This window comes from Chinchilla lanigera, unplaced genomic scaffold, assembly GCF_000276665.1.
Source record: "Chinchilla lanigera isolate Chin_1 unplaced genomic scaffold, ChiLan1.0 scaffold00085, whole genome shotgun sequence".
In the NCBI taxonomy this organism is placed as follows: domain Eukaryota; kingdom Metazoa; phylum Chordata; class Mammalia; order Rodentia; family Chinchillidae; genus Chinchilla; species Chinchilla lanigera.
The window spans coordinates 5,067,711-5,092,841 of record NW_004955486.1 but is presented as its reverse complement, the minus strand read 5'-3'; the positions used below and the strand labels follow the sequence as shown (position 1 = coordinate 5,092,841).

At 43.9% G+C, this 25,131-nt stretch overlaps 1 protein-coding gene across 5 annotated transcripts in view; it reads left to right on the top strand.

The window, feature by feature from the left end:
* The window catches only part of Per3 (period circadian clock 3), a 42,879-nt gene that overhangs the window by 8,639 nt on the left and 9,109 nt on the right, over positions 1–25,131 (top strand). For all 5 annotated transcript variants that reach the window (XM_013504262.1, XM_005404069.2, XM_005404070.2 and 2 more), the window contains 13 exons: positions 841–983; positions 1,557–1,635; positions 4,188–4,294; positions 9,064–9,220; positions 13,335–13,440; positions 14,309–14,437; positions 14,796–14,925; positions 18,509–18,641; positions 19,044–19,168; positions 19,381–19,554; positions 21,056–21,283; positions 21,940–22,601; positions 23,772–23,862. In XM_013504262.1, coding sequence (XP_013359716.1) covers positions 841–983; positions 1,557–1,635; positions 4,188–4,294; positions 9,064–9,220; positions 13,335–13,440; positions 14,309–14,437; positions 14,796–14,925; positions 18,509–18,641; positions 19,044–19,168; positions 19,381–19,554; positions 21,056–21,283; positions 21,940–22,601; positions 23,772–23,862 — 2,264 coding nt within the window. The remainder of the gene's footprint in view (positions 1–840; positions 984–1,556; positions 1,636–4,187; positions 4,295–9,063; positions 9,221–13,334; positions 13,441–14,308; positions 14,438–14,795; positions 14,926–18,508; positions 18,642–19,043; positions 19,169–19,380; positions 19,555–21,055; positions 21,284–21,939; positions 22,602–23,771; positions 23,863–25,131) is intronic.

The window sequence follows — 25,131 nt, the reverse complement described above, 5'->3', positions numbered from 1 at the left end:
TGGGCTAGAGTTCTGTACTGAGATTGACAAAGTTGGAGGAAAAGCTCCTGGAGAAAGGCATCAAGAACATGTATTCGAAGAGAGGCTTGAGATCCGAGTTGAGACTCTGTAGGAGAGTTAGTTCTCCAGCCCAGAGATAGATGTGTAAGTCATCAGCACATAGGTGAATTTAGAACCCTTGGACTAGACAGTGGTGGAGAATCCTCCTTAGAAAGAGAGAGAAGCCAGGAAACATCCATGGGAATGCTTGTAGGCGGGGTTGGGAAAAGCTGTCCTCCTTATGGGTGAAGGAGGAAGTGAAGTCACAGAAGTGGAGAAGTGGGAGGAGCGGAGTGAGAGCAAGATGGGAGCCTGTAGGCAAGAGCTTCCCCGGCAGTGCTGAGACCTCCTGGGGATTCGTGGTCCTGAATCCTCTGGGGGGAAGAGGGCAGGGGCATGATGGGTAGAAACAGAAGAGCATGAATTCAGTCTTGAACATTTGAACTCCAAGAGATAATAGTCCTCACGTACTACAGTTTATTTATTTATTTATTTCGTCTTTTTGAGACAGGGTCTGACTATGCGGTTCAAGCTGACCTTGAGCTCACTTTGTAGCCCAGGCTGGTTTTGAACTCACAACGATCCTCCTGCCTCAGCCTCCCGAGTGCTAGGATTACAGGCATGCGCCACCACACCCGGCTCGTACTACAGTTTTAAACTCCTGTGGAAAACAAGCATGTTTATACATGTTGAGTCTGGATGTCTGTCTTGGGAATTGCCAATGAAATGTTTCCTAGCCTGTTTCACAGCGGGCAAGCAGAGCGCCCAAGGACCAGCACTAATCATCTTTGATCTCTTCAGCGGAGGTGGAGACAGAGAGCAAGAGAAGTATTACTCCCCGTTTCGGATCATCCCCTACTTGGTTCATGTACACAGCTCTGCCCTCCCAGAATTGGAACCTTGCTGTCTAGCACTGGTTGAAAAGATTCACTCTGGTTATGAAGGTACGTTAAGAGGGCTGCATTTAGATGAGACCAAACTCCGGCAGTCAGATGGGAATATGGAGGCCTCTGGACTGTGATCCAAGAACAAAAAGCTTGCTTGAGCTTCCAGTATGGCTTCTAAACTCCGTATGCATTTTTAACTTAGAGCAGAACTGACCTACTAGCTTTACTACACAGCAGAAGGATATCCATGTCTTACTGAGTAACATTTCAAATCCCTTTATTTGTATAGTTAGCTGTAACCACTAAATAGCACTGAACCTTTTCACGTACTCCTGTTCTAGCTGTTGGATTGTTTGTGGTGAGGAAACTAGCTATTCGGTGTATGTGCTTTTCTCTCTGCTTGGAATTAGCTTTAACAGGCATCACATTGTGACCTGATTAAAATGTAGTTAATGAAAATTGTTATCATTGGCTGTTGCCGTGGCTGCTTGAAGACCTGGCACCAAAATGATTTTCTGCTGTTTCATATAGAGATTCTATTCTTTTTTTAAATATGTTAAGAGCATGATTAAGTGTATATTCACCTTAGATGAGTCTTTCTGGTGTTTTGTCTTTTTTTTTTTTTAATAGCTCCTCGAATCCCAGTGGATAAAAGAATTTTTACCACAACACATACCCCAGAGTGTGTTTTTCTTGAAGTAGATGAAAGGTAAATATTTCCTTAAGCCTGAAAGAAATTTGTTTCTGAAAATATGTAAAAATATGAAAAAAGTTACAGTCTTTCTACATTATATAATAAAATGTATCCACTTGCCTGTTTGGCCTTTGTTAGATCATTAGAATTAGTGTTGTCTGAATTTCTGATAGAAGTATCTTATATGTTAGATTTCTAAAAATGATTTACAAGATGTTTTATGACACTGAGCTGTAGGTAGGTCGGGTAGTATTACTCCCATTTACAGAAGAGGAGCCCAGGGTCCAGTTTGCCAAGAATATATGTAGTATATCTGATTGTACTCAAGATACCGTTACTTTCTCTTAACTAGTGCTACTTATATAAGTTTAGGGTGAAATTTTAATTAGTCAAAAGTGAGGAGAAAAGGACAGGGTTTCTGCTTGTTTTGGGAGGTTTTTTGGCAGTTAAATTTATTTGAAGAATTTCTCTTTATTCTTAACGTCATTCCTCCTTTTTTTGAGGGGAATGTTAAAATAGTTCTTGTTATTCAAAGAATTGTGATGGTAGAGAGCAATTATTGCTGATTGCTGTTTTTAGTACATTTAGAATAAGTAAACTTTAGCATCATATCAATATCTGCCTTTTAGGTCGGGTGTATTGGCACATGCCTGTAATCCCAGCACTTGGGAGGCTGAGGCAGGAGGGCTGTTATGAGTTTGAGACCAACTGAGGCAGGAGGATTGTTACGAGTTTGAGACCTTGGGCTACTAAGTGAGCTCAAGGCCAGCCTGAACTGCACAGCAAGATTCAGTCTCAAAAAGACAAAAAACAAAGCAACAACAAAAAAACCTGCCTTTTTCCACCCACATTTATTTTAAAATTTTGCTTATTCACGACACTTAATTCTGGGAACCAGTACATTGTACCACACGTAAGTGTAATGCAGAAATGTCAAAAATCTGGCACAATTATAATAAGTATTAATTTTTATTTTAAAAAATTTTTAATGTAGGAAAATGAGGGTATTTAAAAATAATTACCTATGCCTGCCTGGCAAGCATAAGATCCTGAGTTCAATTGCTGGTTACCAAAATAAACAAATAAAAATAGTTACCTAAAACCAAATGCTAATTGGTAAATTCTTCATATAATTTGTATAAAGGAATAAAACTTAATAAAGGTAATTATGAAAAATAGCTTAAATTTATTGTATTAAATATTTGTGGCTTTCTATACATAGAAAATGTTTATGGAGTCACATATTTCTAACTTGTCTTTGGTCTTACTAGTATAGGTTTTGTGTGAACCTGTGGTTATCTGTATATTTGATATTATCTTTTAGAGAGACATTGTACTTAGATGTTTTTAATCACGTCTGTATTAGCTTTCTGTTAGTATGACAAAATACCTGAGATAATTCACAAGCAGGAAAGGTTTATTTTGACTTACGGTTGAAGGGGTTTCAGTCTATTGTCTGCTGGCTCCATTGCGTTCAGCCCTGTGGCAGGGAAGAAACTCACGGTGGGAGTACAGAGTAAAGCAAAGCTGTCACTTCATGGCGACCAGGAAGCAGAATAAGAGACGAAAAGGCCGGGACCCCAACACTTCCCATGACCTGAGCTCTTTCCACAAGGCTCTGCTAAACATGAACTCTGGGCTGGGGACCGGGTAGTCAGTGCGTGGGCCCTGGGGGACACTCACTCTCCAGACTGAAAGAATGCTATGTTAATCTGTAACTTACTTAGTCACTTAACATCATCAGCGTTTTTTTGATGTGATCTTCTTAGACTTCCTGTGTTTTGATGTGATCTTCATAGACTTTGTAAATGGCAACATAACGGAGGACACCAGACTTTTCTAAAGAACTTACAGGAAGATCACCTTCTAGTCTTACCTCTAGAGATTCTGATTTAATAAGCCTATAGTGAGCCTTTACATCTGTTTTTTCACATGTGCCCAGGACGATTTTGGTCCAAACTGTCAGTGACTACCAAGATTTGTTAGTTTCTATAACCATTTCTGCACAAGACAGGGACTTAAATTGTTGCTTTGGTAAATGCTTTTTCATGAGCATCTTTTGCATAAAAGTTTTTTTTATTTTTAAAAATTTTGTTAGTGCTTGTGTAGTATGTAATGTTTCCATTGTATACGTAGAGTTGGTGCAGGTGCATGACACATTTTAGTTACGTAATGGATCTTTCCTTCCCCTCCCTTCCTCCTCCTTGATACTCTTGCCCTTTGAGAACAATCTACCTCCCTACTTGCTATTGTCTGTCTTTTGTTTTGCTCTTTATTTTTACTTTGTTTATTTTGATAACATTATGGTCTTATAATAGCTCCGTTTTCCTACAAGTGACTTCTGTTTTTGTTTATGGCAAGTTTTTCTTATTTAGCATTAAGTAGTTTAATTTTGATTTTGTGTGTGGTGGGGAGGTTAACCCAGGATCTTGGAGAAGCTGGGCAAGTAAATGGCAACATAATGAACACTGAGCTACATTCCCAGGCCAAGAAGTATTTTTAAAAATACATAGTGTAAAAGTTATTTGATGAATGTACACACTTCCTGTGGTGTGCATCTGTCCCAGAGCAGTGCCTTTGCTGGGTTACCTACCTCAGGATCTGATTGGGACGTCGATCCTAACATACCTGCACCCAGAAGACCGTCCTCTGATGGTTGCCATACACCAGAAAGGTAAGACTTGCCGCTCTACAAGAGAAATTTTTATTGCCCCTAATTTGTTCTAATTTTTCAGTTCATTGCTCTCCAAAGCTTAATCTTTAAGCAGATAAGTAATATATTGAAGCTGCTAAAAGTTTTTTCTTAACATGCTAAAATATTTAAAATACGTAATTTTAAAAGCACTGTTTGAAGGTAAATTTGAGAAATTATTACATGCAGACACTAATAAAGAAAAAAACCCGAGAAATTATGAACAAAGCATCCAAGAACTCTGGGATGCTGTTAAAAGCCAAACTTAGAAGTTTTTGGTGTAAAAGAGGGCACTGAGGTTCAAATGAATGGCGTAGCAGATCTGTTTAATGAAATAATAACAGAAAACGTTCTAAATCTTGAGGCAGATATAGGCATCCAGATGTAGGGGCACTTAGAACTCCAGACAGACACCACCTCCCGCATCACATTGGAGTTAGAACGGCAAGAATACAGAGTAAGGGAAGAGTCTTGAAAGCTGCAAAGGTGAAACACCAAGTCACTTACAGAGGCAGACCCGTCAGAGTAACTCTAGGCTTCTTTGCAGAGACTCCAAAGGCCAGAAGGGCATGGAATGATGTATTTCAAGCCCTGAGTAAAAATAACTGCCAACCTCAATTATGATATCTAGCAAAGCTATCCTTCAAAATTGGAGAAATAAAAACCTTCCAAGGTAAGGGTAAACTAAAAAAATAAGTAAATAAATGACCACTGAGCCCACATTACAGAAGATACTAAAGGAATCCTACATAGAGAAGAGGAAGAATAGACAAGCTATTGTGAATTAGGAAAGAATCAAACATTAGAAAGGTTATATATACATCTCTGTAATAGTTCTGAATGTAAATGTCTTAATTTTCTAATTAAAAGACATACTGGCAGATTGGGTTAAAAACAAGACGCAATTCTTTGCTGTCTTAAAGATGTACCTCAAGGAAAGACATGCACAAACTAAAAGTGAAAGATAGCTGAGACAAAGAGGGCCACCACATACTGGTAAAAAGAACAATCTCCAAGAAGATAGAACAAATGTAGACACATATGTACCAGATACTGGTGTGCCTGATTTCAGAAAACAAACATCACCTGACATAAATGGACACATAGGACCCAATACAATGATACTGGGTAACTGCAACACTCCTATGTCACCAACAGATGGGTAGTCCAAACAAAAAAAGTCAAGGAAGAAACAGCAGAGGTAAGCTACACTAATCAAATGGACTTAACAAATACCTGCAGAACACTCTTACCGAGCAACTGCAGATATTCTTCTCAGCAGCTGATGTTTGAATGTTCTCAAAACCATATCATATCCTAAGCCATAAAGCAAACTTTAACAAATACAAAAAATTGAAATAATTTCTTGCATCTTATTAGATTGTAATGTAATGAAAGTAGAAATGGAAATCAACAGCAGGAGAGACTATAGAAACTATACAAACACATGGAGATTAAATAATATAGTTTTGAAAGATCTGTAGACCATTGAAAAAATCATGGAGAAAATTTTAAAGTTCCTAGAATAAAATGGAAACACAACATAACAGAATCTCTGAGACAGAGCAAAAGCAATTTTAAGAGAAAATTACAGCTGTAAGTGCCTACCTTAAAAAAGTCAGATCTCAAATAAACTATGATCATCTGAAAGTCTTATAAAAAGAACAAACCAAAACCAATTCTAATAAAAGGAAAAAAATTCTGAATATGAGAGCTGAAATTAGTAAGATAAAGATTAAAGGAACAATACACATGATCAATGAAGCAAAAAGTTCTTTGAAATAAGATTGTGAATCTATAGCCAGACTAACCAAAAAAGGAAAGATCTGAATTGATACAGTCAGAGATGAGAAAAGAGTAGACACCACTGACACTACCGAAGCCCAGAGGGTTTTTAGGAGCCACTTTGAAAACCTGTATTCTAACAAATTGGAAAACCTGGAAGAAATGGGTAAGTTTCTGGACACATGACCTACCAGAGCTGAACCAAAAGGAGTTTAAAAACCCAGACAGATCAGTAACAAGCAGTGAAAAAGAGCTAACATCAGTGCTCCTCAAAACTGCTTCATGAAATAGAAAGAAACATGTCCAAACTCAGTATCACCCAGATTCCAACACTGGACAAAGACACAAAAAGAAAAGAAAACTGTAAACCAATAGCCATGATGAACATAGTGTAAAAATCCTTACTAAAGTACAAGCAAACTGAGTTCAACAACAGATTACAAAGATCATACACCATGGTCAAGTTGGTTTCATTACAGTGATGCAAGGATGGTTCAGCGTAACAAATACGTGAACACAACTACATAATTATAACCAAAGAAAAAAGTTACATGATCATCTCATTAGATGTAGAAAAGCCTTTGAAAAAAATCATCTGTTTATCATAAAAGCCCTAAAGAATCTAGGTGATCAATGAAGGACAGTCTGTCAGTATATTAAAGGCTGAATACAACAAACTCACAGCCAACCTCATTCTGAAGGGCGGGGGTGTCCGTTCTCAGTACTTCTGTTCAATATAGTTTTGAAGTTTTAGATAGCGTAATCAGGAAAAAGAAGTAAAAGGGATACAAATAAGAAGAAAATCAAGTTATCTTTGTAGATGATATGGTCCTGTATTTTGAGAACTCTAAAACCCTTCTGAAAGACTTTCAGAGCTGATAAATTCAACAAAGTAGCAGGATATAAAATCGGTCTTTAAAAATGAATAGCTTCTCTATACACCAGTGATGGACCAGCTGAGAAAGAAATCAGGAAAACAATTCTATTCGCAGTAGCTTTGAGAAGGGGCAGGAAAGAAAGAAGGAAAGAGAGACAACTAGGGATCAATTTAACCAGGGAGATAAAAACCTCTACAATGAAAATTTCAGAATACTGAAAAAAAACTTGAAGACATAGAAGATGGAAAGACCTTCCAAGTTCAGGGATTGGGAGAATTGCCATTGTTATGACAGCTGTATTACCAAAAGTGAGCTATAGATTCAGCACAGTCACCATCAAAATACTTCACAGAAGTAGGAAAAATCTAAGATCCGCATGAGTTTCCAAACACAAAAGAACCACAACCATTAATCTTAAGCATTAAGAGCAAGGCTGGAGACATCATAGTACCTGATTTTAAATTATACCGCAAAGTTGTCGTAATAAAAACAGCATGGTATTGGCACAAAAATGGGCAAGTAGACCGACAGAACAGAATAGAGGGTGCAGAAACATACCGGTGCAACTAGTGTTAGCTGATTCTGGGCCAAGGAATCAAAAACATATGTTGGAGAAAAGACAGGCCCTTTAACAAAAAGTGCTGGGAAAATTGGGCATCTATTTGTAGAAGACTTCCTGAATAGGACTCCAGTAGCACAGGACATAATAGCAAGAATCACAAATGAGACAACATCAAATTAAAAAATTTCTGCACAGTAAGGGAAACAGTGAAGATACAGCTTGAAGAATGAGAGAAAATCTTTGCCAGCTACTGTTCTAATAGAATATCTAGAATATATAAAGAACTCAAAAAACTACACCAAAAAAAATCAAATAGCACAATGAATAGATGAGCAGATTTCTCAGAAGAAGTAGTACAAATGGCCAATACATACATGTGAATGTCCAACATAATTAGCCATTAGGGAGATGCAAACCGGAATTGAGATTCAATCTCATCCCAGTCAGTGGCTGTCAAGAATATAAGAATGCTAAAAAAACCAAAAAAAAAAAAAAAAAAAAGAATGCTGGTGAGGATACAGGGCAAAGGAACCCTTCTACACTGCTGGGGGCAATGTAAATTAGCGTAGCCACTATGGAAATCAATATGAAAATCAAAAAACTACAAATAGAGGTACCATTTGGTCCAGCTGTCCCACTCTAGTGTCTACCTAAAGAAATTACAGTCAGCATGCTGTAGGGAGACCTGTGTGCACCCGTGCTTACTGTGGTACAGTTCACAGTGGCCAAGATACAGAACTAGTATAGGTGGCATGAAGGGGTTTTTGTCATTTGCAAGAGAATGAGTAGATTGCATGTTCCCCCTCATAGGTAGAATCTAGAAAAGATGGCATGGAAATAGAAAGTACACCATCACTAGACAAAACTAAGTTAACAGGAGGAGGGGGGCAGGTAAGGGGGGGATATGATCAAGATACACGCACTGAAATTACCTCACGATGTACACTAGTGGGGAGGATGAGATGGGGCTGAGGGAGGGTGAAAGGATTGAAGTTACGCTGTGTGCATGTGTGAATCTGCCACAGTGGAAGCCATGAATCTGTATAACCAAAATGCACTAGTAAGAAAAGATGTGAAACAAAAAAGGACTCTATTGGAAGAAATACCCATTCAAAGAATGTTTATTGAAACTTATTTTATGTCAGCCGTTACGTTAGTGACTACAGATACATACACGAGTAGCATGAACCAGCGGCTTTCCTCCTCGTGCAGGGGGAGAATAGCAGCTGATGATTCTTGAGAAACTAATTTTGCCCCTCACATTAGCAGGTGTTAAAACGTGTAATATTTGTACTGGTAAGGGTGCATTGATGAACGTTCTTGTAAACTGGTGATCTAGTGATCACACTTCAGAAATTTGTTTGCCAGTAAAAAGACATTAACTGTTCATATGTTCTCCTTTGTTGTATTTCTAGGAATCTTTGTATAAAAAAATAGTAAAAAAAATTTTAAAGGAAAAATAACCAAAAAAGGACCCTTGTAATGAGTGTCTGTGAAGTCTTACTTTGTCTTGTCATTTCCTTCAGTCTTGAAGCATGCAGGCCATCCTCCCTTTGAACACTCACCCGTTAGGTTCTGTGCCCAGAATGGAGACTTCGTCATCCTGGATTCTAGTTGGTCCAGCTTCGTGAACCCCTGGAGCCGGAAGGTTTCTTTTGTCATCGGTCGGCATAAAGTGCGAACGTGAGTCGGTCAATTTTAATATTGTCTGAAATGTTTTTTACCAAAGAGTCCTTAGTTTATTGACTGCCCCTTGAGGCAAATGACAGGTGAACTGAATAAAAGCATAGATTTTCCTTCAGTGCTTTTTGGAAAAGTTTGGCAATAAGAATCAAGAGCCTTAAGCCTGAAATCATGATGTTAGGCTTAAAGTAGCTCAGGGAGGCGTCACGTGAACTGTGGGATATTTGTTTAGTATATTATTAGCCGTGAAATCTTTGTCAGTTCTGCACCTGGCACCTAAAATATTTGACGTGTTAGATGTAAAAGGCAACATACAAAATTTTCTGTATCTCTTGTTATAATTGCATTTAAAACATGTACACAGCCAGGTATGGTGGTGCACATCTGTAATCGCAGCACTTTGGAGGCTGAGGCAGGAGGATCATAGCAAGTTCAAGACCAGCCTGGGCTACAAAGTGAGCGCAAGGCCAGCCTGAATTGCATAGCAAGACCCTGTCTCAAAAAGACTGCACCCCACCACCACCAAAAAAAAATATACACAAACTATGCAGTAGGGAAAAGAAGAACGGAAGGGCATAAAATATAAATTTTGGTTATGTGTGGGTAATGGGACTATGAAAAAGTTTTTTTCCTGTATTTTAAGATCTTTAATGATCATATGAAACTTCTCCTATGAATCAAATTCTACTTGTGTTTATTATTAAATCTTTGTTTTTAAGTTGTATTTAAGTATACTATTTTTTTCTTTTCTTTTGCTAGCACGTTGGCTGCAGCGTGTTTAATCCCTGTTCCCTGTCCATGTGAGGGAATCATGTCAATGGGTCTAGAGCAGCCAGCCCGCTACTCACCCTCATACTCCTGGGCCCTTGCGTTTTGGTCCTTTCTAATGACCTGTAGGTTTTCCTCTTTGCTGTAGGTTTCTCTGATTTCTTTATTTCCTTCTTTCTTTTTTTTCTTTTATTTTTTTGCATTTTTAAAAAATTATGCTTATCTCTTTGATATCATGCTGCGATTGAGATGTTACAATTTTTAGATTTTGTTTTACAATATAAACATAAAAGTGAGAATGATAGTGAAGCGTATTTTACTACAAGTAAAGTACATGTTGCTGCATCTTTATAGCGCAGTAGAGGTGGTGCATGTTTATGAGAAAAGGCCTCATGGAGGCTCTTAGCTCTCTGCTCCGGGCCTTGACCTGTCTCTGCAGTGCAGGTCTGGAGCCTCAATGGAAGAACTGGGCTCTTGGCTGCCCTAACTCTGAAGACTGACTCGTGCTAGAAAACTACCTCAATCATTAAAATGAGAAATAATGTGCCAAGTAGATGCTGTTTGTGTTAGAAGGAAGGACATTCTCCCCACCCGCAGCAGGAAAACCTATTAGGAAAAAGAAATAAAACCAGATGGTTGCTTAGTGTGAGGGCAGGGACCCTACAAGAATTAAGTTTATTTGAGGCTCCCTCTTAGGGGTTGTTGTGGCCTCTCTGTCCTCTACACCTGGCAGTGCTTGAGAGAGAGCCTGCATTTCCCATATTACCCTTTCAGTTCTTTGACTGAGTGTATGTGAAGTTGCCTGACATATTATGAATACTCAAATGTTGTGTTTTTTAAATTTCCCCACTATTTACATCTCAATATCCATGATTATGTGTGAAAGAATGTAGTCTTCTAGATAGTAATCTTTCATAAAATACTTGTCCATTTATTTATAAAATTATCTTGAATGCATTTATTCCTTCCAGTATCTGTGGATTGGCTTCCCTGGTAAGACATTATGTCAAACCTTGAGAGTGAGAAGGTAAACAAAACATTCTCTAACCTTCATAGAAGTCACAGGAAATAAAAAAATGGCACCGTCCTATGCAGCTCGCGCCGGGGACAGTGTGACATGGCGGAGTTGGGGGGAGCTGTGAGAGCGTTTAGCAGGGCACCCAGCCATCTCTCTGGGTCCTTCCCAGCGCTCTGCGGCCAGCGGCTTAGGTGCCGTTACCTGTCTTGTGCAGAAATACCCAGCCTGTGTGAGCCAGAGCCCTTTCCCAGGGGCCGCCTTGGGAGGAAGCTGGAGGTGGGCTAAGGCCATTTTTCTTCTCCTCTTGGCCCCCTGTACAGACGCGGCAGCCTGAATGCTGTATGGTGTCATTGCCCGTGTTGACTTCTCTCCACCACCGGCAGACTAATCAGTTCAATTAAAAATACAGGGCGATTTCACAGAAATTTTCACAGGACTGTCTAAATCTCATGCTATAAAACAGTAGCTTTTGTTTTCATCTCAGAATTTCACTTGAAAAACAAAACCCAAAGGCATCTGAAAGATTTTTAAGCTTTATAGCTTGTAGCACACAGGGAGCATTTATACCATGAATCAGATGAACTTGCTTCTGGACGACTGATTATTTATGAATGCGTTCTTTTTATGGCTTTTTCTTTTTGAGTCAGGGTCTTGCTAAATAGTTTAGGCTGGCCTTGAACTTTCAGCAGTCCTCCTGCCTCAGCCTCCAAAGTGCTGGGATTATGAGCATGTTCCACCACACCCAGCTGTGCGTGCATTCTTTTAATAAATACTTACTAGGCAGCTGCCTAGACCGGGAACTGTTGGGCACTGGAGACACAGGAGTGAAGAAATCAGACAGAAGTCCAACCCTGTGGAGCTTATGTGGCAGTGGGAGGCGAGCAGGGACGGACGACTGGCAGGCACTTACGTAGAGCGTGCATTGTGTCCACTTGTGAGGCCGGGAGCACCCGCCATTTACACACCAGGTGCCGCTGTAGTGCAGAAGGCTCTGCTTGGCTTCCATGCCAGGCGTGGTGCAACAGGGCACAGAAGCAACGGGGCAATTGCTACACTGTCACGGGGGACGTGCCCTCAAGTGACAGTCCCCAAATGTGGAGTTGCTGCCAACTATTTTGATGACACTGCCAGTGCCCTATGATTTTCTGATACTCGTTTCTGCCTTTGCGGCAGTGTTTCCGGTCTCAGGTCAGTGAACATGTAAGTTGTGAGAGACAGCAGGCTGGTGTCATGGAGCGTGAAGGTGGCTCCGGGGTCGGGTGTGTTTCAGGTCCTGGCTCTCCTGCCCCTGTTACGTGAACTGGGACCGATTCTTAGCTGCCCTGGTCTTTTCGCCTTTATTTTTTTATTTTGCAGGGCTAAGGCCATGCTAGGCAAAAGTGCTGTACCAGTGCCGGTTTCCTCAGCCCCGCTTGCTCTGAAATGTCAGGGACCACTGCTGCTTCATAGGGTTCAGGAAGGGGCTGCGGCTCGCTCGGTCCACAGGCATCAGCACGGCCCTGTCGAGGTCCCGAGAGGCAGGGCCGTGGGGCGGGGAGGGCTGGCCCTTTATGCTTCTAGCTCACCGCCTCCAGCCAGGTGACTGGAGAAGGCTGTAGTTCCCGCAGAGGAGCTGGTCTTTGTAAAGCACTTGCCTAGCATTTTTGAAGGGTATTGAAAATGTGATGGTATGTTATAAAAACTAGTACAGTTCTCACAGAAAGAAGGTCCTAAAGAAATGTCAGTCTCTTCTTTGCTATCCTTTGTTGGTATGTCTGCCATTTGCTGTATTTGGATAGCAGATTCTAAATGCTTCAGAATTTGTGTACCAGTGAGATTGAAGGTAGTGTTGTTACAGCTACGTTTTCACCATAGGTTGTAGCATTGTATTTACTGGATAGCTTAAGTGACTAGGTGCATTAATCATTAAATGCTATTTTACATACTTGAGGTTTTAAGATTTCTATAGAAAATTACCTAGTTTTAACGGCAAAATTTGAAGTCAGTCATTGTTGAAGATATTTTGGAGGCTGTCACTGATTTTAGATTTATACATATGTAGTGCTGAAACAATTGCAGAAAGATCGCTGATGCAGAGAAACTTTAATGTTAATTAAAGTTAGTACCTGTTAATACCTTGTTTTTCTTTGTATTTCCTGCATGCCCGTGAAGAGAATTTTACCTCCATATTTTCTATATTTGGAGTCAAAGAATTGCTTTGAAAAGTGACTTAGTCTTTGACTAGCCTATTAAAATCCGTTTGGCCTTCATTGTGAGTGAATTTTAAGTTGCTTGACGCATTCTTTCACTTGGCGTTTGTTTTGTTTTGTCTCACTTGGCATTTTGTAGGAGCCCACTCAATGAAGATGTTTTTGCTACCAGAGTAAAAAAGATAAACAGTAATGACAAAGACATAACGGAATTACAAGAACAAATTCACAAACTTCTCTTGCAGGTAAAGTGAGATTCTTTTTAAAAAACACAAAATCCCCATAATTGTGTTTCCTGCTAACTTTCAGGCTTAGTAAAGTCACTTCAAAAAAATAACCTGTAAGCAGAGACAAATCCTTACATTTCAGAAATCTTTGTCTTTCTCTTTCTGTCTTTAATTGAAATACTACTAATTTTTTGTTCCTCATTCTGTATAAGTATACAGAACATTTTTGGAAGAATTTATTTCCAAATAGGACAGAGAATTCTACCTGAGGGAATTCTTCTGTTTCAAACACTTCATTGTGTTTTATCTCTGGGCTTTGGCTTCCATATTTGCGTTATAATTCCAGCTTTTAACAGTAGAGGAGATGGGTATTGAGTCTCAGAATTATTATAAGGTAAAAATAGGAAAAATTACATGTCGAAAAGAAGTACTGTATCAAAGGTGGTTTCTACTAGTCAATAAAATTGAGCATGTCGTAAACTGCTCAGGGGTTTTCAAAATGTCTTTTATAAAATCTCTACAGTTTATGAAGTATCTGTACAATTCTTGAAGAACTATGGTATACAGTTTGGTCTATCAATTCTTAACCCAAGGAACTAGCATTTATTCTCATATTTTAAAAAATTACACTATGGCATTTAAATAATGTATTGTGGGAAATACCGCCAAGACTAGAAAACAAGACTTTGCCCTTGAGAACTGGGAAATGATCAGGGATTGTCTTTGACCTCAGCGTCAGGGTCGGAAGCATCAACCTAACACACCTGGGGGGTTGTGTAGTCTCGGACCTGGGGCGCTTCCATGTGAGTCTTGTGGTGATGGGAGAGAAGCTGAGTGCACACTGCTGCCGTTCCGGTAACTAACTGAACTTGGCCTCTGCTCGCAGCCGGTTCACGGGAGCGCCTCCAGTGGCTACAGCAGCCTGGGCAGCAGCGGGTCGCAGGAGCAGCAGGTCAGCGCGGCCTCATCCAGCGAGTCCAGCAGGCACTGTGCAGAGGGCGCACACAAGGAGCCGGTGCGTGGCGGGGGGAGTTCTGCGTGCGCACTGCCGTGGTCCTGCACCTGGGACCTCTGAGGGCGTTTTTGACTCAGGGCCATCATCTGACAAGAAACACTTGATCCCTCCTGGTTTTCACAAACGTCTGTGGAAGGAAAATACCACCTTTAGGTTAATTGTATGCATTCTAAAATTGGCATCTTAACGACTTCTTAAAGTGTATCAATGAACCTTGCACAGTGGGAAGCTGATTAAAGTGATGGCTCCACTTTTCGTCCTTACTTCTTTAGAGAAACAGAAATTAAATGTATTTTTTTTAATCTTTCAGTGGATGTTCTTCATTTTTGAAACCTGTTTTATCCTTCTTTTCTCTAAGATGACCTTGCAGCAGGTCTACACCAGTGTAAACAAAATTAAGAATCTGGGTCAGCAGCTGTACATTGAGTCAGTGACCAAATCGCCAGTCAGACCGATGAAGGAGGTGCGCACAGAGCCATCGGACAGGGGTGAGTCGGCCGTGGCCAAGGACTTGTCCCACACCCACTTCTGCACACTTGTGCAAGGAACCCGGGCCTCTGTGGCCGCTCGTGTCTTCCTTGATTTACCGAAATAGTGCCACGAACGAGAACGATGACAGCAGCATATTCTGAAAGCTGACTGGGATTAGAGTGTAATTACAGTGTGCTTTTACCGAAGAATGAACTTCTATGATAAAACCAGTAATTCACAGATTTTCCTCCCTAGCTAGCTGTCTGTAACCCACGACTGAATTTTAGAATACATTTCAGGTAATAATACATATTCAAACAATAATCTCTTTCTTTTCAAACAGATGGAGAAGACCGCATGAGAAATGTTGGTCCTTTTTTTTCTTGATACATGTTTACTCAAATGTGAGGTAAAAACCAAAAGAATTGGATCAGCTGTTACAAGCTTTTTGTGGGTGTGTTGTACTGCCGATGGAAGCTAGGGGCGCTACTGAGCTGCATCTTTTCATTTTTTAAGACTGGGTTACTAAGTTGCTTAGCCTGGTCTCCAACTTGTAGTTGTCTAGCCTCAGCCTCCCAAGGAGCTGGTACTGCAAGCATGTGCCACCATGCCCAGCAAAGTGGCATTACTTTGAAAAGTTAACCTAGTTACATAGCGGAGCCAACTTACATAATACGAAGTTCAGTAATATAGCACAGTTTCTCTTTTCACCTTGGTAGGAAGCTCCGCGTTCCATTCAGATGAGATTTACTTTTGAATCTAACTAACTTTCCCTTCATTTGCTCTGATAATGCAGTTAATACCGTTTCGGACATCATGACAGTTTCTGGAAACTCGGTTGTTGTGATTGGTCTCTGCTTGTGGGAAGCAGGCATTTTACACAGTGGCGATGACGTTTTCTTGCTGAGGCCAGTACTAACCGTAATAACAATGGCAGTAGCTGTGCTTTTCCAGGCCTGACATGACTTATAAGAAGTCAAGTACGTTCCTATAGGTGACGTCACTGGTGGCCGTCTTCACTACGTTGAGCTTCTGTATCAAATTCCTGAGACTGAAATTCACAAACAGGAATTGTTTTCTCCCTGTGGTAGAGGCTGGGAACCCAAGGTCAAGGAGTGGCGGCCACATGTGGTCCACGTCTCTTCCTTGAAGGCAAGGTCTTAGACATTGTGTCGGGGGAGGTGCTGCTGTGTCCTCATTGGCCGGAGAACAGAAAGGCAAAAGGATGGAGCAAGTTTCCTCGCAGCCCTTTTTTGGTTTTTCTGGAGATGGGACTTCCTGTGTTGCCCAGATTTGAGGGGGGTGGCACGTGCATGTGTGTGCCCTGCTGGAGACTGAACCCTGGACCTTCTCTCTGAACTATATCCCTAGCCCTTTGTATATTTTATGTTTAGGGAAGGTCTCACTGAGCTGCCCAGGCTGGGCTTGAACTTGGAATCCTCCTGCCTCAGACTTCCAGCGTACAGGTCACACACCTTACTCCCACTTGTAACCCTTCAAGGTCACTAATACCAAGAATAAGAGTTGGGTATGATGGTTTATGCTTGTAATCCCAGCACTCAGGAGGCTGAGGCAGGAGGATGTCTATAAGCCCAGCCGGGGCCACATAGTGAATTCAAGGGCAGTGTGGACTACATAGTGAGACCCTTTCTTAAAAAAAAAGAAGTGTCAGTGCTGTGCCTTTGTGACATAATCACTTCCCAAAGACACTGCCTCTTACTAGTAGAACACAAGTATAAATTTCAAACTTCAAATTTCAGAGGGACACATAGTGTTCAGACCATGGCTGGCCCCATGGGACTGCAAGTCCCATCCTTTAGTCATCCTTGTACAAGTTGTAGTCCCATCCTTTAGTCATCCTCCTGCAAGTCGTATCCTTTAGTTTCTCTTTGAAATACAAGGTTTTTTGTCCCTTGAAACTACCAGATTCCCTCAGTGCAAAAGAGTTTATTTTAAATGTCATCATCCAAGCTGGGCATGGTAGCGCACACCTGTAATCCCAGCACTCAGTAGGCTGAGGCAGGAGGATCATTGCGAGTTTGAGGCCCGCTTGGGCTACAAAGTGAGCTCAAGGCCAGCCTGAACTGCATAGTGAGATGCTATCTCAAGAAGACCCAAAAAAAAAAAAAAAAAAAAAAAAAAAAAAAAAAAAAAAAAAAAATTTAAATATCATCATCCTATGTCCCAGCAGAGAAGATTCTCTTGGGAGATCTTAAAGTTTAAATTTCCAAATGTTTTCATCATTATCTGATCCAGTCAGTCCTGCCCACTCTTGCCTTGATCCAGAATCTCAGAGTAGCCTCCTTTCTCACCTCCTGGGACATGGTGTGTACAAGAACCCATTTTGAAAATAAAAACAGGTTAAAGACCAAAGGTTTGAAAAATGTGCCGTGTTAACGAGCCGCCAGAAAGCTGGGTTAATGTCACACCGAGAGCGCGTGGGACACTGAACACAGCAACCTGTTCTGGACCATAGTGTAAACCGCAGCAGCTTTTAAAGAAGGGAAATACTACAGAGTATCTTCTGGTATCTAGAAATCCGCGACAGAATCTAGAAAACCCCCAAATGTTTAGAAATGTAAAAACCCACAGGTCGGAGATGATACCGTGTCTTCCGTGGTTAGATGATGTGAGGTGAATGACGTCGACCCTGTGATACAGGACCGTCTAGCGCTGACCTGAAAGACCCCGAGAGAGGCTGGCCTGCTGCAGGTGGTCCTGGGTCCCTCAGCCGCGTCGGCGACTGCTGCCACGGAGCGGCCTCTCCCCAGCGCTGGACGCAGCCGCTCCTTCCTAGAACTTGGCTCCATTCTTGGTGCCTAACGCACCTGTATTCAGCAGGATTGTCTTGGACCCCTGACTGTTCCCCTGTCTCCCTTTCCCTCATTCTTCTCGCAAAGGAGTCTTACGTTCTCTCTGTTGCTGGGGGCCTAGAGGCCTCTTTTCTTCTCTGTACCACTGACTTGGTGACCAATAGCTGTGCTTGGCAGTTTAAGTTCAGATTAAATACAAATAATGCAGTGAGAATATTTTTATTCAGTTGCTGTGGTATACTTGAAGTGCTTAATAGTTCTGTGTGCTGGTAGTGGCTACCAAATCGGACAGCACACATAAAAGACAATGCCGGCATCACCCAGACTACCCAGGAAAGGCGGTGTGCTTTCTAGCACGGGAGACACACAGTGTCCCGCCATCTGGTTCTTTGTGGTGCTAGAAACAATCCCTTGATAAGCATTCGACGCGTGATCACAGAGCCTATAAAATAGGTGTGTGGAGCAGGGTGTAGGTAGCGTCATCTTGACATGGCAAGTTCCCCATCAGCCTGTTACCTGACGTTGTCACTGGTAGCCCTTGCCTGAAACGTGCTCCCCTCACTTCGTGAGTACCGCTGGGATCATTCCATGTGCATTGCACCTCACTGAATTCACACTGTTACGTGCTGTGGGCATCTTCCTGCACCAGTGCAGTTACGCCTGAGCTCCTTTGTAACAGTCACAGTCTGTTATGTGTATGTCATACAGCTCTGTGGGTTAACTTTGCTGATATTTTCTTAACTACATGCTAAGTGTTTTAATTGCTCGTCCTTTCATTCTCTTTCAGGTGAGCACAAGGCCTTTTCCTCCTCTCAGCTGCTGAACAGTAAAAGCATGTACCCTGAGTCTTCTGAGGGTTTGAGGAAAGACCAACACAGCCCGTCTTACCAGCAGATAAACTGTATCGATAGTGTCATCAGGTATGAGACGCAAGTTCTAACAGTAGTTTTTCCCAAGAGCGTACATTGTCCCTGTGGAGCTTTCATGTAACTTAAAGAGCTGTTTGGTCTTGATTTCATACTGTAAATTAGTAGATATTAGAGAGTGCTTGTGCATACAGTTTGCAATGCACTGGCCATTGTGGAGGGTGCGGAGAAATCACAAGATGCACCCCTTCCCTGGGGAAGCTGAGAAACGTGGCTGTTACACGGTGTGAGATGTGAGGATCAGTTCGGACCACAGCAGTAGACATGTTAGAGCCCAGTGGCCCAGCGCGAAGAAGGAAGTGCAGAGCATCCCCGACAGAAGTGGCCCGAGAGAGGCAGGGAGGTGGGAGGCTGCACGGCGCAGGGGCAGAGGTGTGGCCTGCTTCTCCCCGACAGGTATCTGCAGAGCTGCAGCGTCCCAGCTTTAAAAAGGAAGTGCGTCTCGTGTACGAACACAACTTCTTCATCCTCAGAGGAGGACAGGCAGCACCATGGCACCGACAGTGCCCAGGCTCTGCAAGGTGACAGCAGCGCTTCCCTAGTGAGATGAGAATCCACCCCGAGTCCCTCTCCCCCTCCGTTTCCTTTCACTGTACTCACAGAACCCTGCTTTTACATTACTTTTTGTGGCCAAGGGGCTTAATTTGTGGGTGAACGACCTCTATAAACTGTTGGCTTCAATGTCTCCTTCCTGTTGATAGTTTTCTTCTCACTTCGACTTCTTCTCGTGCAGCTGCCGCACAGATCCCAGCCGCTCCTACACCGCAAGTGCCCGCTGTCGCCCAGTCCACAGATGCCAAGGAGGGCACCACGCAGAGCCTGTCCACTGCAGCGCTGAGCTTGCGCTCAGGCGTGAGCCAGTGCAGCTGCAGCAGCACCCTGGTCCACGTCCCTCCGCTGGAGTCAGGTACCGCCCCTACCCTTCCCTGGGTCCTGACTTGCCGGTGATAAGAACTTTGCCTCCTGTAGTTAAGGTAGCCTGGAAAGGTCATGTCTTTTGGTTTTAGATTTTGGACTGCATTTCTTAGCTATATTATTTGTGGATGGAATCAGCTGGTGTGTGTAAAACACATAAAAGGGATGCTCTTCCTTTAAAACATAGTTACTTGGTAAAGTGTTCTGGTCTTATTCTGTTCTACTACCCTCTGTCCATTTGACCTTGGATCCCTCGCAGTGATTTGGTAGATGAACTGGCAACAGCTCTGTTAGGCTGAGTTTTCAGTTGTATCTAATTTGTCTTTGTGGGTGTGGAGTTGTGACGAGGAGCCGTTCTGTCTCCAGTGCTTGGTGCGCACTAACTCGCCCAGCCCTCCCCAGAGCCGCCAGGTGAGCAGGCTGGGCTCTTGGAGAGGAGCAGAGCTGTGTGGTGAGGTGAGGTTCTCTTCTCATGAGCCAGAGAAGGTTTATCGGAACTGAGGCAGGCCCTAGGAAGGCAGCAGGCACACATCTTGTAGAGCACTCGTCCTAACACTTCGGATTTCTGTGTGGGCGTAGGGCTGCCAGTGGTCTGGCCCAGTGAGGTAGGGAGGCTCTCAGCCCGTGTATGGGAAGCTTACCCTTTCTGTCTCTGCCTGTCTGTCTCCTGCATCGCCTATGTGTTGGTCCTCTGGCCTTCCATTACCATGTTGAAAGGATGCATATTCCAATCTAAATACTTTCATTTAAGGAAATACTCTTAGTAGTTTCTTCTGATCGTAAGCGAGTCTTACCATCTGCAGGACCACATCTCTATCCAAGGAGAAAATGCAGAATCAGAGCTCCTGTGCTCTAAACTTTATGCTTTCTCTGTCTTTTGCTTTCTAGAAAGTCCCTATTCCTGGATTTTATACCCTGACCCCCATAATAAGTTGCCTCTGGGGACTGTGATCCCAGGTGCATTTCATGCTTGTTTATCCCGGCATGAAGAAACGAGGATGTGTACGCAGGGAGAGGGCTCCTCTGGGGAAGGAGTGGGAACGAGCAGGTGATAGGGGCGGGGAGAGCACTCTCAAGGGTAAAATGAAAAGAGCATGTGAGAAACTGTATCTGGAGGATCTGCAATAAAAGCAAGAAATAAATGTATGTGTACAGGTATAATTCTATAAAATGTATAGATGTATTTGTATAAAAAATGTAAAGAAAAGGAAGAATGTTGTCCTAAGCTGGTGAAGTTTGTTATATTCCAGCAGTTGGAATAGTGGGGTTTTTTTTTGGTTTTGTTTTTTTTTTTTTTTTTGGTTTTTCTCCGGTACCGGGAACCGAACTCACTACCTTGCGCTTGCCAAGCAGGCGCTTTGCAGCTGAGCTAAATCCCCAGCCCCTGGAATAATGTTTATAAAACTTACTGAAGTCATTTTGAAACTAAAAGTAAGTAAATATAAATAATGAGTAGGAATCATCACTGAACCTGTCTCCTTTCACCTCGGCAGAAGATGCCACGCTGGCGTGTGAGCCCTGGGCCCTCGGCGCACAGCCGGCAGCTCTGGCTTCAGAAGAGCTCGCGTGCGCGGGGCTCACCAAGGCTGCGCTGTCGGCCCACACCCAGAAGGAGGAGCAGGACTACGTGGACCGGTTCCGGGAGAGGATCCTGTCCTCGCCCTACAGCTGCTATCTTCAGCAGGACAGCAGAAGCACAGCCGAGCCCTCCTGTGTCCAAGGTAGCGCATGCTCCCAGCAGCTGTTAAACATCACGCACAGTAGATCCTCTGTCATCCTAGCGAGGACTGGGCGCAGGGACACCCGCACACGGACGGCAGAGTGCGCGGTGTCCGCGTGCCTCCCGTTAGCGGGTGTGGTGCCTGCGTGTAACCTGCAAACGCCGTCCTGTGCGCTGACTCCGCTCACCCCTGACACTGCTGAGGTGAGGTGGGCAGTTGCTGTGCTGAATCGTTCAGGGAGTAATACAAATGTTACTACTAGTACAGATACGGATTTTTTTCCAAATATTTTCAGTCTGTGATTAGCTGAATCCAGACCTGCGGCTACAGCAGTCATAGTGCACAGTAGGGGCTGTACTTGTGTGAAACTGGGAGAGGCTGAAATAATTCACTTATTTCTAGGACCCTTATTAGATTTATCTAGGACCTTCATTAGACCCAAGGAAACAGTTTTTATAAGAAACTGATTAAGAGAGGTCTGAAATAAACTGATTACTTTTTATCCTGAATTTGGTGCTCCTTTTTTGAGCAGCGTGTAGCCATTGCTGTGGTCGAAGGTTTATTCCCCTGGCGCCCACTCCCAGTTACCTGAAGTGGCCCTCTCTTCTATTTGGGGTCTCACGCCCCATCATGTGCCTCTGTCTTTATCCTTTCAGGGGATTCTACCTCCAAGCAGACCAGATCAGCCGGATGCAAGAAAGGGAAGCACAGGCGTAAGAAGCTGACCATGCCGCCAGGCAGCAGCAGCTCAGACGGCAGCATGTGTCCCCGCACCAAGGGGCTGCTCCAGGGCGTGCAGCCCTGGTGCCCTCCTGCAGCCCCTGCTCCCCAGGCCTCGGGCTTGGCGCTGTCCCCCACCGCCGTGATGCTTACCAGCCAGGCCTCTTACTTCCTGCCCACCGTGCCCCTCTCGGCCGTGACCTCCCTGGGAGCAGGGGACTCTGCAGCCTGGGGAGCTGCGCCTGCGAGCCTGCCCACACCACCCTGGCCCGGCGGCCTGCACGCTCTTCCTGCTGTGCCTGCTCCTTACTTGGATGCTTTCATGACCGTCCTCCTGCACGCCCCGCCCATCTGTCCTCCTTGGTCACCATCCTCCTGTCCACACTCGCCCTTGGGGGCCCCGAGCCTGGAACCACCTCCCCCAGTCGACAGCCAAGGGAGAGCAGAAGACAAGTGGGAGGCGCGGAGCGAGGAGCCCCCGTACATGAATTCGAGGAGCAGCTCGCCGCTGCAGCTAAACCTGCTCCAGGAAGAGATGCCGGGGTTGTGGGCATCTCCTGGCCCAGCGAGAAGAGACAGTTGCCCAGAGGCCGAGGGTGTAAGTGATGCTCGCTGTCAGCACATGAGTGAGAAAGTTACGTGTGGATCCCCTTATGAAAGTAGAGGGTCCTGCGTTGGGGCGACCCTGTCGCAGCTATGACTGATACTCAGCCTCGGTCTGCGTGATGCGCAGTGTACCCCCCGACTTCAGTACAGAGCAGTGGGGCCACCGTGCAGGCTGGGTGTACAGAGTTCCTTCCACCCTTTAAACTCAGTCTCCTGCTGTTAAACTTAATGTGTTCATTGGCTCTAAAGCGTATTTTCTTTCACCTGTGGTGATGGTCAAGAAAGATGGGAATAGGCCATGTGACAAGGTGGAAATACAGTGCTCACACGTTCTCATGCAGGATTGTGGACAGTAATTGTGTGGGGAGGAGATGGGAATCATTTCTGTCATTATCAGAGAGGAAGCAGTTCGTAATCTCACGCTTTCGCGTACCATTTTTAAAAAGAAAAAAGTTTAGTAGGTTTCCTTAACTTCTCAAAGCCTAAAAAGGCATCCTCGGGTTTATTACCAGATTAGTCTTTGAAATGTGACGTTCGTGTCGTTGGGGTTGTGATGTGAGTGTGACTCTTCCACACGTTTCCCTCAGTCTTCCCCTTAAGGTATAGATGTTCAGAGCACAGTGGCCCTCTGTGCACTGCGGGAGAGAGCTGGGCCAAGGCAGGGGCTGGCCAGGGCAGGCGACGCTGGCCGGGTCTCAGCTCTGTCCAGGCCGGGTGGCTTAGCTGAGGTCGCTGTTGAACCTTTTTTTGCCTTGATTTCCCTATTAGAAAAGGGGGAAGATGGCCATTGCCTGGCTTGTTCTGGGGCTGCAGTTGCGTGACAGGCGTGTCTCCCCAGGCAGTGCAAGCTCTGAGAGAACTGGGACTTCGCGCCGTCCGCAGCTGTGTTCCTAGAGTTCGGTGCAGTGCTTAGAACATAGCACATGTTCACATACTTGCCAGATGACAAGTTAAAACCCACCCTTGTGTGATGTATGCCACGCAGGTCTCTAGGACCAGCGTAGATGCAGGAGCTTCGGCTGCGTCCTTGGGGACGGACTGGGAGTCCTCACTTCTCAGTTACACGGATATGCTACGTTCTGCTTGGCGTGTGCAGCCAAAGATCTGCCAGCAGCGGCTGTGCTTGGAGTGCTAACCCCTTTCTCCTGTCCCTCCTTGGCAGCACCGTGTGGGCGAGAGCGGGGCCCACAGTGATCTGTCCGTGGCACCCATTCCCGAGGCGTCTCCATCTGGAACCGGCGCTGCAGCCTCAGGTAACGGGACTCAGGAAAGCCCTCTCTGCACGCCCTCGCTGTGTCACTAACCGAGTAAAGATGCTTCCCTTTTCCTCTTTGTAGGTTTCTGAAGGTAGATTTACATACAGTGAAATTCCCCAGTTGCGGATGTAGAAAAGAATTCTGACAGGCGTGTAGGTCAGTGTGAGCACCAGCAGTCACCTTACAGCACATACGTGCCCTTCACTCTGGAGAGTTCTTCTGTGACCTTCCTGTCATCTCCTGCCCGGGTCCTCCAGCCTGCTGCAGACCATGAATTTGTTCTCTGTCACTGTAGTTTTGCTTCTTTAATTTCATATAAATTGAGTTACAGTGTGCAGTGGCTTGTGTTAGGATGCTTTCAGCTAGAATAGTGCTGTTGGCATTCACGTTCAGTACAAGGTCTAATCAAAACACACAGCGAATGTTTAAACTTAACAGTTTATTGCACTTAGACATAGTGCCGTTAATCCTCTTCTCACTTCAAACACACTTGAAGCCATCATTCTTGCCCCTTTCTGAAGCAATTCTAGAAGTCCTTTTTTGTGAGCATCTTTGGAAGAGGTGATCAAAAACACAGTGAGTGCCTCTGCCAAGTGACATCCAGTGGGAAGGCAGCTCCTTAAAAAACCATTCCGTGTTTCCTTGCCACCTCACTCACTGGATCTGGCCCTGTGTAACTTGTGGCTCTCCCCGCAAAGTCAAAATGACCGTGAAAGGTCAACATTTTGATTCAGGACATAAGGCAGCCGCAACAACGTAGCTAAAGACATGAAAGACACTCCCTCCAGAACTGCTTCAGAAAGTGCTAAAGTGCTAACAATGACGGGATAAGTGTGGTCAAAATGCACAGCTGTGCTCTGAGGGGGATTAGTAGCAGTGTGTCTTTCACTGTGACACGTTTCAAATTTAGAGATTTACTGTAGTTTCCTATCGGACCTCGTACATATCAGTAGCTTGTTCCCTTTACTGCTGAGTAGAACGACAGCACATGGATGTCCATGGACCAGTGGGTGATTGTTAGTTTGTTTCTGGTCTGGAGCTATGATCAGTACTGCTGCTGCATACATTTGAGGATGAGTCTTTTCATGGATGTATGTTTTCCTTTGCCCGGGTAAATACGTGAGGAAGAAATGGTTAGGTCATTGCACAATACCTGCAGAGACTCCCTGGAAGCCATTCTTCCCCTGCCAGTACAGGCTGTGGTGGAGCTCCGGAGAAGTCTGCAGCAGGATTCCTGCTGCCTGTGCTGACAGTTGGGGAGAGGAC